We start from the raw sequence: 17,955 nt of genomic DNA, 5'->3' as shown, positions 1-17,955 counted from the left end.
GGTTAACTCTATAATATCATGTGAAATGAGGTGACATGAGCTGGAAGATTGAGAACACTGGACCAGGAGAGACATCAAAAGATTCACTTTCAGCGGTATTACATTGCTACAATTCGTAGGCGAGGAATGTCAAATTTCGTTTTTTTTTTTAATTTTTTGATCGGAATTGGAAATTTGGTAAGAAAAATCAATTGGTCTTTTTTGATTTCTGGTCTTTCTGATTTCCATTTAGTATTGCATTCAATATATTAATATGTGTAATGCTAAACTGCATGATTAAACTACTGTTATCAATTTTTCTGATTCGTCAATTTTTATACAATAGGAAATATAACCTTTTTTATGTAGATATAAGTCTAAAATGTCATCTGGTTGCATTTGAAATAAATGTAATAATAATTGTTTTGATGGCCATAAAGAATTTGGGTACATTTTTCTTATTTTACTCAACAAATGCGAAATACAAAATCCCAATTAACATGCACACATTGTTATATATAGACATTGAGTGTCAAATTAAAATCTCATGCGATATTTTATATGTCACATAAAATATTTTAAAGTCTTGCTTCCATTTTATAAGATTCTAAGATGTCTACCAGTGAAATTGTTCAAAGGTTTTCAAATTGCATTCACAATTTCTTTTGATAATTATACAAATTATAATTGTACAAACTGATACAAAAATTACTTATTTGAATTTTGCGAAAAGTTCGCGAAAGTAATATTACTCAATTGCGCTTCATATTTTCTTTTAAAGAAAAATAATATTAAAATAAGTATTTTTTCGTGCAACGATTTATTTATTCTTACATGAAAATTGGTTTGCTTTTTATGGGAAAGTGTATTTATACCACAAAATTTATATTCACGCTTTACTTATACATAACGGAATAATAGTGATAATACACATTATGCCATGGCATTAAATCGTCTTCACTTTACCTTCATATGAATGGTTGAGGATTAAAGTTGGCTCAAATCCCGATGAAAATAAAAGACCAACATGACATTTTTTCTGTATGAAGTTGTTGTTGTAATTACAACAACAAATATACGTGAAAAAAAATTTATGATGCTCATTTGTTTTCATCGGGATTTGAGCCATAGATTCTGACGTGGGTCCATATTACCCCCTGAAAAGCGGCTCAAAAATTACCCCCCTTGATTTTTGATCATATTTTTGCTTGAATAATTATCAAATCAGCATCTTTCAAATCGAATCGAATGTTACATATCAACTTTTATGCATTGAATTATTCAATTTGAATATAAACACTTAAGCTAAAGTGCTATTTCTCTGTTGTGTCTGGCCGAAAAAATCGAAAAATAAATCGAACGAAACATACAAAAATATCCGCTTCATAAATTGTCAGATCAGCAATTTTCGATCTGTTTTTTGCGATTTTTTCTTTCAAAATATTTATTTTTATTGTTTTTCAGAGATTTTTTTTCAGAAGAATTTTGAAATTACCCTCCCAGATTTTACGAAATTTTTTAAAATTACCCCCCAGATTTTTCGAAATTTTTTTAACCCTTAAAATTCAGGACGTCAGAATCAATTATTTGAGCTCACCCGTTCATATAACCTTAACCCATATTAATAATAAGGCAAAAGAATCTTAAATTTCCTTTTTCAATGCATTCACATCAACATGAATATTGATAATAATAATGATATGCATCAGATTTATCAATCGAAAAAATTCTCTAGAAAACTCGAAAAATAGTCGATATAACTTGAAAGTATTTAATTTCATCAAAAAATTGAACAGTGAAAAATGTGCGATGTTTGCGAAAGAGTTGAAAATATCCAACATAACTCGTTTTATGATCTATATCAATAAAAGCACTACACAAGGATGGATTTTAATTCAAAGTGTCAACAAAATTGAATAATTTTTTTGCAAACAACAGCATTCGTAAGTACATTTCGATACTTTGTTTTGTACTGTTAGAGTATGGCTACACTTGAATTATATATAAATATATCGGATAAAAATATTTACTTACTTTGATTCTGCAGGTAATACACTTGTTTTTTCAGATGACAATGTTTTTTCATAAAGCCGCGTTGACCGCCGCTGCATCAACCCGCCACCACTGCTTGGGCCTACTGTTTGATTACCATTGGCCGGATCAATAAATTTGGAGGTTGCTCTCGATTTTGCTGGACTTGAAGCAGCTGAAAAGTACAATTGAATATGTAAATATTTTTCTAAGATTCAAAGATATAATTTACAGAAATTAAAAACAAAATTCAGATTTCAGGATTAACTTACTATCAGTGGATGAAACTGCCTTTGGTTGTGCAGATGCAGGTCGCTGATTTTGTGCTATGCGAGCAGCATTTTCTTTTATTGTAGATGAATCAATCGTATTTTGACGTTTGAAATTACTGCTCCTGAAAAGAAAGGTGAGATGGAAATGAATTCAATAAATTGTTCATTGAAAAGTTCATTATAACAATGAAATATTTTTTCGGAGCTCAAAAAAGGTTTTCAATTTCTAGAGAAAATCCCTATAGCAAATGGAAAAAAATTTCCAACACACCATTCCAAAAAGCAGTTTTTACCCCTAGATCAAAACTAATTACGTGGGAAGAATTTGTCTCAAGAACTCTATCAAATCAAAAGATTTTTTCTCTCGTCGTTCTAGGAAATTTAACGATTTTTTCCTCTCCTAGCAAAACGAAAGAATTTTTTTCAAACTTATTAAATGATTTATAAATAAAGAAAATGTTGTTTGAAAGCAATACTTTTTTTTTAAACTTAGTAAAATCTTACTAGAGTTATTTTTCATTCAATTTATATGTATATGAACAACTTTCAAGCCATTTCAAGACCAAAAATACATGGTTTCTATAAAAATAAAATGTCTTACATACGTAAGATGAACTTTTCCGCACTATGATCCACAACATGCATTTATTACATATCTTTTACTTAAATTTGAATTCACGAGAAAACTGAACATGATCTGACATTTTGCGATAGAAATAATTTTTGATAGACTTTTCAATGCTTGTATGAAATCGTAATCATGTGAAAATTTGCAGAGGTCATTTTTTTCACAAATAAAGAGGCTTACGTCCGCAAGCTGACTTTTCCACATGGAACCGAAATTTTGGGAATAAACAGAAATGATGGTCTATGTATGGTTGCAGTAACTTAAATTACCGTGAAAACTTGTGAATATTATTTTCTCATCAAAATAAATAATCATACCAAGTTTAAAGAAATTTCAATCAAAAAAATAGCCTGTTCAAAGTTTCACATCATGACGGTACCACAAAAAATGAAATATTTTGTGGATTTTTGTATGAAAAGTCTGTGAAAAATTGATTGCATCTTAAAACTAACATAAGATTCAAAAAACCCCCCACTACACATTCTTTCAGCATTCAAATTGGAAGAATATCATTTTAAGGCATTTTTCTCATAAGTGCCTCTTCACAGTCTAAGTTTTACATCGATCAATCAATGTCGTTGAAAATTTGACCAGATCTATTCCTCGTAATGCCCAATCGTCCCGTAAAGTCAGATTTTGAATTTCATGTCTGAGCACGAAACCATCGTGTCACCAAAATGGTTGAAAAATAATCAAAAAAGTAAAAAGTGGATTGAAGGTACTCCATTCGGACCAAAAAAAATTACACCGGTCAACAGATATTGCTCAAAAACTAATCAGCACTTCTCCTAGTAGTCCCAAATCATCCTGCAAAGTCAGAATTTGAATTGAGTTTTTGGAAGAAGATTTATCGAGTTAACAAATTTTGGCAACACGCCACAGGACACAGGACACATCACACACAACGACGCACATTAATATGCCCCAAAATCATCTCCAATCGTGTTTTCTACATTAAATATGCATAGAAAACATGTTTTGGGATGACTTTAATTTTTTGGCCTAATATACAATACCTTTCCTACACGAGGTGTGCGGAAAAGTAAAAGCTAACATTCTGAAAGTTTGAAGAAATTTCAATACAATTTAGGGGTACCTTCCATGTAAAATTTTCGTTTTTGAGCAAAAAAAACCAAAATTTTGTTCGGGAGGTAGCCCCATTATGCATTGAACTCTCTTCAAACCCTCGGAATGTTATTTTTGTGCGATAAAAATAACCTGTGCAAAGTTTCAGCCAATTATGATATCATACAGGCCCGCTTTCATACAAAAATCCAAAATTTTTGAAATTTTTGTGTGATAAGTGTATCGAAATATATTTGTATCGCAAAAATAACGTCATATTCGGTTTTCTCGTACCCAAAAATCCCTCAATACATATTTTTGAGTGAATACATTATTCTTTTTAAGAATACATTAAATATCACTTTTGTAGGAAAAATTGAATTTTTTCCATGGATGCCCATGGGCATCACACCAGACATGACACTTCACTTTATCAACCAAAGTCGCTAAAAAATATAATGGTTTCTATTTCTCGGCACCCCCAATCATCCTGTGAAGTCAGATTTTGAATTACTTTTCTTGTTTGAAAGTAATCGTGTTAACAAATTTTTGCGTACAGCGTACAGGGTACCACGCACATACATTCGGACATCGAAAAAACGCTATATTCGTGTTCCCTGGCCCCAAAAACACCCAGAAAATACATTTTTTATGGGTTTTAATTTTTCGACCGATTCCAATACTTTACCTTACACACTAGGTGTGTGCGGAAAAGTAAAATGTACATTTTTGACGTTTTTTTGCCATTTTGGCTAATTTTTGTATGAAAAACGTAATAAAACGTTATTGTATCCCAAAATAAAGGCCAAATTCGGCTTCCTCATACCTAAAAACTACTATATACCAATTTTCAGCGCATTTAAATAAAAAAAAATGCACACCAAAATGAGCCTTCAGAGCAGAAATATCAAGTCAATTTTTTTTCTAAAATGAGCCAACTTTATCAATCTGTCAACTGTCAAACAGTGAACAACACTTTTTCTTAGCTCCTAGTTTTAGTGTTTATTTTTTCGTTTATTTTATTGTTTTAAGCAGTATTCTTTGCTAAAAAAAATTTTTTTCTCGTTTTAAAGCATTGTTTTAATTAAATTAGCATTTATTGTGTTTATATCTTTGTGCTTCGTGTTGCTTTCGTTGGTTTGATTTCGTTTTTTTTTCTCCGTGTATTTTGTTAGTGTGACAACCTACAAATATGAATACAGAGCATGACAAATGCACTTTGTGTGCCGAGTCCACGACCAATTCCAACAAAGATGTGATAAATTGCTATGGATTTTGCGGAAAACAATTTCACATCAACTGTTTAATTACAGATAATGGTAATTACAAAAAATCGATTGTAAATTATCTCGTTTCGATTAAAAATTTACAGTGGTATTGCGATATATGTTTGACCTTTACGGTAAATGGCATCGCATCAACTCTCGTGAATAGTGCCAAAATAATAACGGAATTTCAATCCACTATTCAACCACAATTGGATCAGTTGAAGATTTCTAACGCAGCCACTTCGGCAAAGCAAATAAATGGCGAGAATTTATCATTATCCGCTCCAATTTTGACACAGTCTTCAGTAATTCATACTGACATTCCATCGACTACGATCAATCAGATGGAAATCGATACCAATATCGTTATTGATATCGATGCAAACAGTACCGATGTGATTGACCCTGTTGATAACGAAAAAAATGACACCAGTATAATTTCGATTTCGTGTGATATTTTGACAAATGATGTTCCGACCGTGCGACCAAAACCAAAAGTTTTACGCAAGCGTCGTAGATCTGTCAGTCCATCGACTAGATTAAATGTGTCGACAAACACAGTGTCAAATCCACGCAAAAAGAAGGTGTCAAAGCCAACGAGAGTGACAAAGGCTAGCTCACAGCCTAATTCAATGACGGTTTCACATCTCCAGTCAAAAGTCGTTGGTAGGAATACTACAGCCACTTCAAATTCTAAAAAGAATTTGAATTCCAAAGTGGCAAATTGTGATTTTGGGCATCGGGTCGGTCATGCAATTAACTCAAAATTGTATGAAACAAAAACGGTCTATATTTCACCGTTTCGGCCTGATACTACTGTCGATGATATCACCGTTTCATCATTTGAAATCACACCAATGTTACAGTGTAGTAGGTGACTTGAAGGTGATCGAACTGGTGAGCCAAAATAAAGACGCAAGGAAATTATCGTTCGTTTCCTTCAAAATAGAAGTGCCAAATCGTTATTTCGGCATTATTATGGACACTTCCATTTGGCCACCGGGCGTTAAGGCCAAAGAAATCGTTGAAAATTCATTGCCTAGCAATAAAAACTCTAAATCAGTTCCACAATCCCAACGAACTGACAAAACTTCAAAAAACAAGGATCATGCCTCGTTCAAGCCACCAATTCATGGTCGAAATCGACGAAAGTCACAACAAAGGCAAAAAATGACACCGGAAATTCCACTGCTGTCTCAATACCTACTCAGTCCACTGATGGGTTCGTACAGTCAACCGCAACAAAATCGTCGCAACTAAGCAACACAAATCACTCTCCTCCAACGACTTTGGTGTGCAATGATATTTATTATCAAAATGTTTGTGGCTTGCGCACCAAATCAAAACAATTTTTCTGCAATTCGTCGGCATTTGCACATTCGATTGTTGTTTTAACGGAAACATGGTTGAACCAATCTCATTTTTCGTCAGAATTCTTTGACAATTCATACCATGTTTACCGTAAGGATCGTTTCGAGACTGGTTCATCGTTAAGTCGTGGTGGTGGTGTACTCATTGCAGTCAAAACTAACATCCACCAACATTGTATTCGATGATTCAAATAAATTGGAATATGTCTGCGTTAAAGTCAGCATTAATACAAAACTCAATGTATTTATTTATGCTGCGTATATTCCGCCGAACTCACAGCCGGAAATATACAAACGCCACTCGATTGCCATAAGCCATATTCCATCGAGCCCAATTGACACTATTATTGTATTGGGAGATTTTAATCTACCCCTTGTCAATTGGATTATGGATGACGATGAACATAATGTTCTCATTCCAACTTGCGTCACTCCACAGCATGCGGCGGATTTTATCGGAGACATCACCGCCAATGGTGTCTATCAGATTAATTCTATTCGCAATGCTAGTAATAAACTGCTCTATCTAATATTTACAAACGATTTCACGAATGTCGAAGTTTCTTGTCCGCCGCCTTTATCTGCCATTGATGAACAGTATCATCCACCTATTCTCTTGACACACATAAATAAGTTAACTCAAGAGCAAATTCCAACTCGAAACTTCCTTAAAGCCGACTACATTGCAATGAATAGGTACTTTGCCGAAATCGATTTCTCTGAACACTTTTCGAATAAGCCTCTTGATCATAAAGTTGACATTTTGCACCAAATTATTAACGGGGCGATTGAAAAGTACGTACCTTTTGGAACGAAAAAGATTACATCGAAATGTCCGTGGAACAACAAACAACTCCAGTCTCTCAAAAATAAAAAGAACAAGGAGTGGAAAAGATCGAAGTCAACCAACAATGACTCTGACTATTTGCTTGCGCTCGAAAATTACAGCAAACTTAACACGGAACTGTACAATTCGTATGTCGACAAAATGACTTCTTCACTGAAGTCCGACCCTACATCGTTCTGGCGTTTTGTCAACACGAAGAAAAACAGTAACTGTGACCCAAAATTCGTTGCATTATGGTGACAAATCATCGGTTGATAAGATGGAACAGGCTGAAATGTTTGCAACATTTTTCAAAAACAATTTTGCAAATCAACCATCTCAAATTCAATCGACAGCACAAGCGTCAACTCAAACAAACTCTAACGTAAATAATTTCATTCTTAACGAATTCTCTGTTTTTGACGAGTTACTAAAAATTAACTCTAAGAAAGGCGCGGGACCGGATGGAATTCATCCAATCCTTCTTAAAAATTGTGCTGCCTTATTATACGAACCGCTGTCAATGATTTTCAATGATTCGCTTTCTTCGAGTCATCTTTGACAACAAACTCAACTTTATAAAACACATCGATTCAATCGTTGTCAAAGCAACATCAGCACTCGGATTCGTTAAGAGATTTTGCTACGATATTCCTGATGTCAATACTCTCAAGTCATTATACTGTGCTCTCGTGCAATCAATCTTGGAGTATGGCTGTTTGGTATGGCTCCCGTACCATGATATACACAAGAACAAAATCGAATCGTGCCTGCGTCAATTCTCAATGTTTGCTCTCAAGGAGTATCCAAATATTTCAAATGACTACAGGATATCAGCGTACAGCACTCGGCTGGAGAAACTAAACATGCAATCACTCCAAAGGCGCCGTATAAACGCATCAATTTTATTCAAATTCGACTTGATGCAAAATAATGTTCACTGCCCATCACTGAAGACTGAAATGGCCCGCAATCAAAATGAACGTAACTTGAGAAGTGTCGAGTACTTCAAAATCAATGACAAATTGATCCGTTCCACTCAACCAGATGTGCAAAATGTCAAATAGGGTCCACGAACTATTTTCAATGCAATCAAAGAGATCAACTTTCAAAAATCGACTTTTAGCCTTAAGCGATGATCACTTTTCAAACTTGTCATTGGTGTCCAATTATAACACTGTTTTCTTAAACGAGCAAATGTGATACATTGTGATTTATTTTTTATATAGATATAGTATTTAAAATTATATTTATTTATTAGTTTCCGACTCATCGAAACCGCGTGCAATTTGAAAATATTAACTATTTATAAGTGTTTTTTGCTGTTTGACGGGATAACTTTTGGCTATTACAGTAAGACGTAGCTAATTGTTTATTCATTTATTTTTTATAAAAAGATGTAATTTTAACTTTTGGCCATGGGGGGCGTAGTGACCGCTGCGAATTCGGCGACCCCATTCGGTCTATTTACCTTTACCGTGCAGCCTGGGATGGTGGCTGAGTGTCATTCGGTCTACTGACCCGGGCTGGTGGACCGTGTGGGTGACCGTTAGAATATCGTATGTGGTCGTAAGATTATTATTAAAAATATGTGGTTTTTAACGGTGATCAGATGTTTACCATAGTATATCACTGATTCATACCTTTTTCCCACCAACAAATGTATAAAAAATTGTATAAACTCAAAAGATTCAGCCAGTTTTGGCGGTGAATAAAGATTATTATTATTTACAAAACAAAGTATGAGGTTTGACTACACTCGGGCCCCCTTACAATGCCAGATATACCAACTCTCTCGCGCAGAAAAAATTCAAAATATTACTACAGTGTTTTTACCACTTTTTCTTCTATAGAGGCTTTTATTTTCATAATGATTTGAATGAATACAGCATTTGAACGGGGAGCATACTAGGTCCACTTTTCAGTACTTTTCAGTACATACTTTCTTGTTGCTCAGGTTTTGCAACCTATTGCAAGACAGTCTAATGCACCACAGTGTGTGTCTAATGCACCACAATAAGTAGTTCGTTGTCCAAAAATAAAATTTAGGCGAGGATTGGTTTCACATGCCCTTTTAAATAAATATAGTAATATTACATTATTGGATTTTTCTACATGTTTTTCATTATTTTTCTGTTATTTTTCGACTTTAAATCACCTGGAGTCATCTATAAAGATCAACTGTTTCGATGAGTTTTATTTCGATCACGAATTTACCTAATCAAATGATTTTCTGGTATTCGCATCGATTTTTGTGGTTCAGCAGAACTCATAAGTCTCTTGTGCTTAATTTTTTTTCGTTCAGCCTCATGTTTTTACCATTTTAACAAAATGTAAATGTTTAATATTAATTATATATTCATAGCGATTGCGTGAAAAATATTGCGGGTTATTGGTATTGTTTAAGTTTTAATATTAATAAAGTGATAACTTTTTCTTAGCTCTTATTATTGAGAGACCAAATTAGCCCATTGAATTTTTGAAAAATTTTGAAATTATCCCCTCCAATCGCCAACGTGAGAAGCTATTAATCTACTACTTTGCCATGTCCTTTAAGTTCTTTTTGTAACAATGAGTGAAATAATTTAAATTGATTTTTTGGTGAGTTTGTGATTTCACCACAAATTCAAAACTCATTGTTCATCGAATTCAATATTTTCTGTTGAAATCATAGCTGTCCACGAACGTTCGTTCGTTAGTTCGTAGAATATTTTTTTGGTGTTTTTGTTCGTTCGTTCGTTCGTAGAAAATGTGTTGTTCGGATTGTTCGTTCGTTGTTGTAATTTATTTTCTCAATGTACACAAATTTTGCGATAATAACTGTAAATTGGGAGAACTTTAAATCGATTTTTCTCACTTTTTCGATGGGAAATCATGACAAATAAACAAAATGTTGAGCAACACCTGAGTGGTTCGATGGCCCAAAGTCCAAATCCGGTGGAATTCGGATTTGACCTGGATTCCAGAACTTCCATAATGTATTTACAATTCAAAATACAACCAATTACACGAAGAATGGATTTTTTTGTAGAATATCATTGAACCGCTCGGGTGCTGTGGCTCCAATTTACATTTATTATCGCAATATTCGTTTACATTGAGAAAATAAATTTCCATAAATTACGAACGAACGAACGTGTTCGTTGTTCGTACGCGTTCGTACGAACATACGAACGAATATACCGAACAATTCATTTTCTACGAACGAACGAACAAAATATACATTGAAAACGAACGAACGGTTCGTTCGTTGGTGTTCGTGGACAGCTATGGTTGAAATTGAAACATCTTATTGACCTCAAGATTCCACAACGATTAGGTGCCTTTCCGCTCTAACTGAATAGAAAAAAATAGAGTCCGTTGTGTTTATACTTTGATCAAATAGCATTAATAATAGTAAATACCCAACTCCCAATATATAAATTGAATCGTTGTGGCGAAAGAGTAGCTCTTATTTTTCTCCAAATAATACTGCAACATGAAGTTTTTTTCACACGGTTTATTTGTTGTAATACAACAAATAAACTATTCATAAAAAACTTTATGTTGCAGTATTATTTGGAGAAAAATAAGAGCTACTCTTTCGCCGCAACGATTCAATTATTACTTTAATCTCAGTCTTGGTTTTTAACAGGGAACTTACGAAAGTCGCTAAGAGTTATATAGCATTGAAAATATTAGTGTTTTTTGTTCAACAATTATTTTTTGAATGAAATTCTTTTTTAAAAAATATTACTTACAATGTTGAGCGATCTGATCCAACCGATGATGAGACTGCAATTCCACCCGAATTTTGATTATTCGAACCTTAAATTAAATCATATAGTGAATAGAAAATGAAAATATTTTCGTTCAACATAAGACATTTGGGTTTACTTACTCAAATTATTATTATTATTATTATTATTGTTATTATTAGAAGCGGCATTTCCACTAGCTGCTGATGAAGTATTCAACGCAGAAATATTCGCATTATTTGTAGTTCCAGTTGCAACCTATGCGAATAATAATGATATGTATGAATTTAGAGTAACTGACAATAAAATTTAATTTGATGAATTTTCTGAATATATTCATAATCCGTAACATATTTTTCTAATTATGAAGCGCGAAAATTTTTAAATTTAAATATACCTTTGAATTAGTCGGATTAGCTCCACTGCTACTTCCAGAAGACGGTTGTTGACCTGATCCTGTACCTGTATTATTGCCACTGTTAGTTGCAGCTGTTGGTCCAACACCTGTTATAAAACGTTGAAAGATTTCTGCATTTTTTAAAATTAATCTCGATTTGTAACATAAAAAACATGTTATTTCTTAAGATTTTTAACCCTTAACCGGGCAGGTCGGTTCTCTGAGGGCCGGTAGCGCATTTAAAAAAAAAGATACATAAAATCGCATAAAATATTATTTTAATCAAACAAATTGTTTTGTATTATATTCTTCCATCCTTCTACTAATCGTTGATAAAAGTTGTTTTGAATTTGGTTCCCTAAGTAGCGCTGTATTGAGGTTTGAACAACTACCGGACGTACATTTTCCATACAAATTGTCATCAAATTTTTTAAAATGAAGTGCAAAATTTGTACTGAACAACTGATGAACTGAAACTTAAATTCATCCAATTCGGAATAAATATTGATTATTTTTCATTTTTTCAGTTATATTTTACAAAAAACATATTTAATTCAATATCTTTTATGTTAAAACAATAATTTTCGTCGTATAAATTCATTGAAATTTGAAAAAAGGAAAAAAAAATTTTTCATTGAATTTGCATGGAAAATGTACGTCGGGTCTCAGAGGCCCCACTTGCCCGATAGCGTTAGTATTTTGACCTGCCCGGTTAAGGGTTAAATAAAAATGCACAAAATTGAATACTAATTTGGACTATTCCAAAATATTGTTGTAAAATACTTTTCAAACTCTTCAATAATACGTCACATATGAGTTATAGTTTTCGTTGGGATGCTACTCGTTATAAATATTCTTAATTTTTAAATGATATTCACTTGATTTTTATTTATATGAGGTGATTCATTAGTCCGTACAGATCTCTCTAAAAATAGAACCCAAATATCTCGTTACAATATTCTTTAGATCAATTGAAAAAATGTTACTCCAATTCGAAATTAATTACAATTCGGAACTTCGAATTAATCGGAAAAAACGGCTGGCATATTTGACCACAATACCGTGCCGGTATTCTAGCATATAATTCCGATTGGATTTATTGTAGCACAATGTAATCGATTGTTCGGGACTACATCAAACAATTGAATCCATTGTTTCATATACAAAACAATAATTCCGATAAAGAATGATTCCAATCGGAAATATTTGGCTAGAATACCGCCACCGGTTGTAAAAAAAGACATTCAATGTAAGTAAAGAAGGCATTACAATTGAATTCACGATTCGCCAATAGCTCTTATTTTTCTCCAAATGATATTGCAACTTGAAGTTTTTTTTCACATAATTTATTTCTTGTATTTAACTATTTATAAAAAAATTCATGTTGTAGTATTATTAAAAAAAAATATAAGAGCTCATTTTTGACGCAAAGATTCAATTGAATGGGCGAGGACTAAAGTGTAATTACAACAATAAATCTATGTAAAAAATGTCATGTTGCTCTTTTATTTTCATTGGGATTTGAGCTCACTTTAATCCTCACCCTGATTTATGACTCCCTCACTGAATTATGTTTTTTTTTTTTGAGAATTTTGACTCGGGAATCGCCCTCTGCTATAGACCAAATAAAATTGATGAACCGGAAAAAGTGTCTATTTACACTTTTAATTCTGTGGTAAAGAGATTATAGGGTACGGATTTATGATGCAACCCATATATTCCAGAAAAACCTATATATTTTATTTATATCATTCGAGGTCTAGAAATAAGATTACCATTTCTAAAAGACCATAAAGGTGGTTTAACGAACATTTTATAACATTTCGATGGCAAAAAACTTTCACGATTATGACATTTGAAAACCATTCTACTATTACATATTTTGAAATACACTTACGTAGGGTTTCAGCACCACTAGAAGCTCGTCTACTAGGTTTCGTGCTTGATGCAGAAATGCTGCGATGGACTCCTCTGTGTGTTGGGCTCTGCACTGATGAGGTACCACCAGCACCTGTTGTCGAGTCATTTCCAGCAATATTTCGTAGTGATAGTGATGATCCAGATCGAGATCCATCAGATTCAGGCTAAAGGGAAAAGTAAGTCAATAAATACGCTAAACTATATATTATACATTTACCATCCCTGCGACATGACAGTGTATTGCAAAAAGTGACATGGTGGCGCCATGTATAACATGGTGGTGAAAGAACAAATTTTCATGTAAGAGCATGTACGACCACATTATTGATGTTAGTTGTTATCAACTTGGATGAAATAATTTGTGGTCGGATGCAAAATGTGCGTGGTCGCAAAGAGTGATCATAAAATTTATCCATTTTCAAAAATAAAATGTTTACAATTAGAAAATTCCTTGCGATTTCATCATTTTTGTATTTAAAATTTATTTCGTTTAAAAAAAGTAGAAGAAAAAACAAATCGTCTATCACAGTGTGGTCGCAAATACGTTGTGTGGTCGCACATGCAAAGTTTGTTCTTTCACCACCATATTACAGGTACATGGCGCCACCATGTCACTTTTTTCATGTCGGGGGGATGACATTTACAGTGGCAGTAAAGCTTATTATAGAGATTGAAATTTTTCTTTTGAACGTAGCGGTGCAGTGGAGGGCGCGTAATGGAACTACGTGCCCATCACATTTACAGAACTTTTGGCAACACTGTTCGTAGTGTTTTGACATTTCATGAAATGTGACATTAATGTTCGTTCATTTGAACCGTGTTTGAGTTTTTGAAATAAAGTGATGAAATTCTAATTTATTATTGTGAGTTTGATATATATTTTATTATTATGATAAAATAACAGTGAAAAAAATGTGTGAAAACATATGTAAGTATTGAAAATTTCAAAAAAATTAGTTTAAATTTCTTGAATTGAATTGGTAAAATTTCTTCTTATTTACAAGGTGCGTTGTTCTTTAAGGAGTCAGTCAAAAATATATTTCTTTTTACTACATGTGTTTGTTATGAGTATCTCTGAGCGGTGCACTGTGAGTGTGTAAATGTGTTACGGCTGGAACAAAAATGTGCTAACGGTGGCACAAGTGTATTTACTCGACCGTAATCGACAGAACGGATAACTAACTTTCAATAATTCTGAGGAAAACTCAATAATATTTTTTAAAAATATTGAACTTAATGACGCTTAATGAAGTAATAAAAAAGAAATATATTTTTGATTGACTCCTTAAAGAACAACGCACTTTGTAAATAATAAGAAATTTTGCCAATTCAATTCAAGAAATTTACACTTGTCTTTTTGAAATTTTCAACACTTACATATTTCACACATTTTTTTCACTGTTATTTTATCATAATAATAAAATACATATAAAAACTCACAATAATAAATTAGAATTTCAAAAACACGGTTCATATCAACAAACATTAATGTCACATTTCATGAAATGTCAAAACAGTAATAACAGTGTTGCCAAAAGTACTGTAAATGTGATGGCGCCACCAGTACTAAAATACTACACTGCGCTAGGACGCTTTTGAATGAAAAAAGCTGTTTCCAATTTCATAGATAGATATTGTTATCATTCACTGTTTCAAAAACGGTCTATCTCTAAAATTTATATTATTTTACTTACATCCGTACTCTTTCTTCCAAGAAGCAAATACGTTGCGAACACATCATCATATCGAACTTGTGACAGTGAATCTTCAATCTCCTGTCTGTTATAGCCCATTGCCACTAAAGCTTCTACTTGATTAATAAATGTAATTTAATCGTCGATTTCATAGAGACAGGAATAAAAATTACACAAAACCAGATTAATTGTATTTATAAACATTTTCAAATCATTAATAATACTTTCTATTAAGTGAACGCTCTAGAATAAAAACAACGTACAGAATGGTTGTTATATCAATGCGGAACGCGGCGTTTTTTTATATAGAATTGTTGCTGTATTACATTTTTTCACTTTTTACATTAGTAAAATTTATATAAAATATGTTACATACAGTAGAATACTTTATAGATCTATATATAATGGATGTCTATGTCTAAAATTAAGAGCCAAACAAGTAGAAGAGCAGTAAATCGAGAAAATTTTACTTTCGACCATTCATTTATTGTATTGATAATGAATACTCTTCTCATTGTTTCCCAAATTAGTAAAGAATGAGCTTTTGAAGTTAGTAGAGAAATGGAATACAGTACCCGTCTTACCTATCCGCTTTGGATCTTTTAAGTCAGGTTTTGGTTCTGTGTATGGTTTCAATTCATCTTCAAATTCATATCCCATATTCATCCATTTATCGTGCATAATTGCTTCTAAACTAGAACGTTTTGTTGGGTTCAGTACAAGGAATTTACGGAGTAAGTTTTCACAGTCTGTTGACATATAAAATGGAATTCTTTTTGGAGTTTAACAAAAAGAAAAGTAAATGGGGTTATTAAAGATTTATTCAATTTTCTTCAAATTATTTCATTCTTACCTGTACTTTCCTCTCAGTACTCTTTCGCGTAACTCACGCAATGTTGTGCCATCAAATGGTAGTGATCCACTTACTAATGTATATAAAATGACACCCAATGACCAAACGTCAACTTCAGGTCCATCATATTTCTTGCCTTGAAATAGTTCTGGAGCCGCATATGGTGGGCTTCCACAAAATGTGTCTAACTTGGAACCAGGTGTAAATTCGTTGGAAAAACCAAAATCAGCTATTTTGATGTTCATCTCACTATCCAATAGTAAATTCTCGGCCTTTAAGTCTCTAAAAGGAAAAAAGATAATATAGGAAATAAACTTTTTGAAACTCTTTTTCCATACATTTTAATTATATAAATAGAAATTTAATCACCGAATTCTTCTAGTAACGAAATTTGGAATTTTAATTCAAATTTTCTCCTAAAAGTTATACATATACTATATGTCGTAACTCAAAAGTACTTGCCTGTGAATTATCTTTTTTTGATGACAGTACTGAACAGCTGAAACAATTTGTCGAAATTTGGCACGAGCTTCTTTTTCTTTCATTCGCCCATGTAAAACCAAATAATCGAAAACTTCGCCGCCGGAAGCATACTCCATTACCTTAATTCAAATTTATTCAAGTTAATTCAAATGTATTTTATTTTTAATATTGATTTATTGGAAATTGAATGTAAAAACTTTATCGAAACAACGAATCAAGTAATCGTATAAATCAGATTTTTCTTCAGCCGATAGCTTCGTAAATATTTCCGAAAATGATGAGCGTCACGAGATCTTCGTCTGGGAAGTGATTCAAGATGGATTCAAGACGCTGTACATTCGCGTTGTCAACTATCAAAATACGATGTTCTAGGCCATACTGATACTTCTTCATTTTTAACAACATTTCACAGCTTTTTTCTCGTGTGTGATTAGTTCGCTTTTGGTTTTTTCCGCAAATTTATTAAATGTGTAGATTTTCTCATCTCATGATCAGACGACCACTGTTTGGTCTTTAGTGTCTGCTCACAATTTTTGATTCATTTAAATACTTGATTCGCTGTTTCAATAACATTATTGATTTCAATTTCTTATAAATCAATATTAAAAACATATAAAATGCATTTGAATTAATTTCAATTACCAAGTAAAGAGTCTTATCCGTTTCAATAACTTGAAACAACTTAACTATATTTGGATGATCAAGCATTTTCATGATTCGCACCTACAATTCATAATATAAATTTATCATTAATATTTCTATATGTAAACTTATATTTTATCCATAAAATTTCAATGTAAAAAATAATTATTTTTATCAATCTTCTATTAGATGAACAACAATCTTGATTTCATAAACTGTTCAAGTCGCAACGTTAGTTTAATTTAAAAAAGATATCAACCACGGTACTTCCGAAAAATCAACGATTTTTGTAAAATACACTCATAATTATAATTTTTTCCATACATCTCATAACTTCTGGTCTTAAGAACAACAGTCTTTCTAAATTACCTCTCTGAATAGTTTTTGGAGCGACCCAGGGTTCAATTGGGTTTTGTCTATAATTTTGATAGCGACTTCTTTTCCGGTTGGTACATGTTTTGCCAATTTTACCTTGGCAAAGTTACCTTTTCCGATTGTCTTTAAAAGTCTGTATTTGCCTATATGTTCATCACCAGGTCTCCATCGAAGTGAAACTCCTGGTCGATACTGCGTATTCGGCGATCCTTGTTTAAGTGAATCCTGTTGATTAATATAATAGAATTTATTGTAGATGTATAAAACATTTTTTTTTCTTCAAAATATATAATTATGAACATGTTGAGCCATAGTAATAATAATAACTGCACCAACTGTGCTATACCAGCATAAATAGCTATAGCTCTAAAAAATACATAAACATCAATGAAACGTACACATACTACTTTGATAC

At 32.6% G+C, this 17,955-nt stretch overlaps 1 protein-coding gene across 11 annotated transcripts in view; it reads right to left on the bottom strand.

Annotated features, from left to right (window-relative positions):
• LOC116343483 (serine/threonine-protein kinase MARK2-like) overlaps window positions 1–17,955 on the bottom strand; it is a 35,176-nt gene that overhangs the window by 1,758 nt on the left and 15,463 nt on the right. For 6 of the 11 annotated variants that reach the window (XM_031771538.1, XM_031771537.1, XM_031771546.1 and 3 more), the window contains 12 exons: window positions 17,535–17,765; window positions 17,166–17,246; window positions 16,503–16,642; window positions 16,041–16,322; window positions 15,763–15,959; window positions 15,188–15,303; window positions 13,471–13,657; window positions 11,574–11,704; window positions 11,320–11,434; window positions 11,180–11,246; window positions 2,283–2,404; window positions 2,014–2,185 (listed from right to left, as the gene is read on the bottom strand). In XM_031771538.1, coding sequence (XP_031627398.1) covers window positions 2,014–2,185; window positions 2,283–2,404; window positions 11,180–11,246; window positions 11,320–11,434; window positions 11,574–11,704; window positions 13,471–13,657; window positions 15,188–15,303; window positions 15,763–15,959; window positions 16,041–16,322; window positions 16,503–16,642; window positions 17,166–17,246; window positions 17,535–17,765 — 1,841 coding nt within the window. The remainder of the gene's footprint in view (window positions 1–2,013; window positions 2,186–2,282; window positions 2,405–11,179; window positions 11,247–11,319; window positions 11,435–11,573; window positions 11,705–13,470; window positions 13,658–15,187; window positions 15,304–15,762; window positions 15,960–16,040; window positions 16,323–16,502; window positions 16,643–17,165; window positions 17,247–17,534; window positions 17,766–17,955) is intronic. The other 5 variants (XM_031771541.1, XM_031771542.1, XM_031771543.1 and 2 more) reach the window with 5 other exon arrangements.

The sequence above is a fragment of the Contarinia nasturtii genome, unplaced genomic scaffold (assembly GCF_009176525.2).
Source record: "Contarinia nasturtii isolate CC-2019 unplaced genomic scaffold, AAFC_CNas_1.1 Cnas_scaffold_1029, whole genome shotgun sequence".
NCBI classification, from domain to species: Eukaryota; Metazoa; Arthropoda; class Insecta; order Diptera; family Cecidomyiidae; genus Contarinia; species Contarinia nasturtii.
Note: the sequence above shows the minus strand (reverse complement) of the source record. Positions and strands in the feature narration are given on the sequence as shown.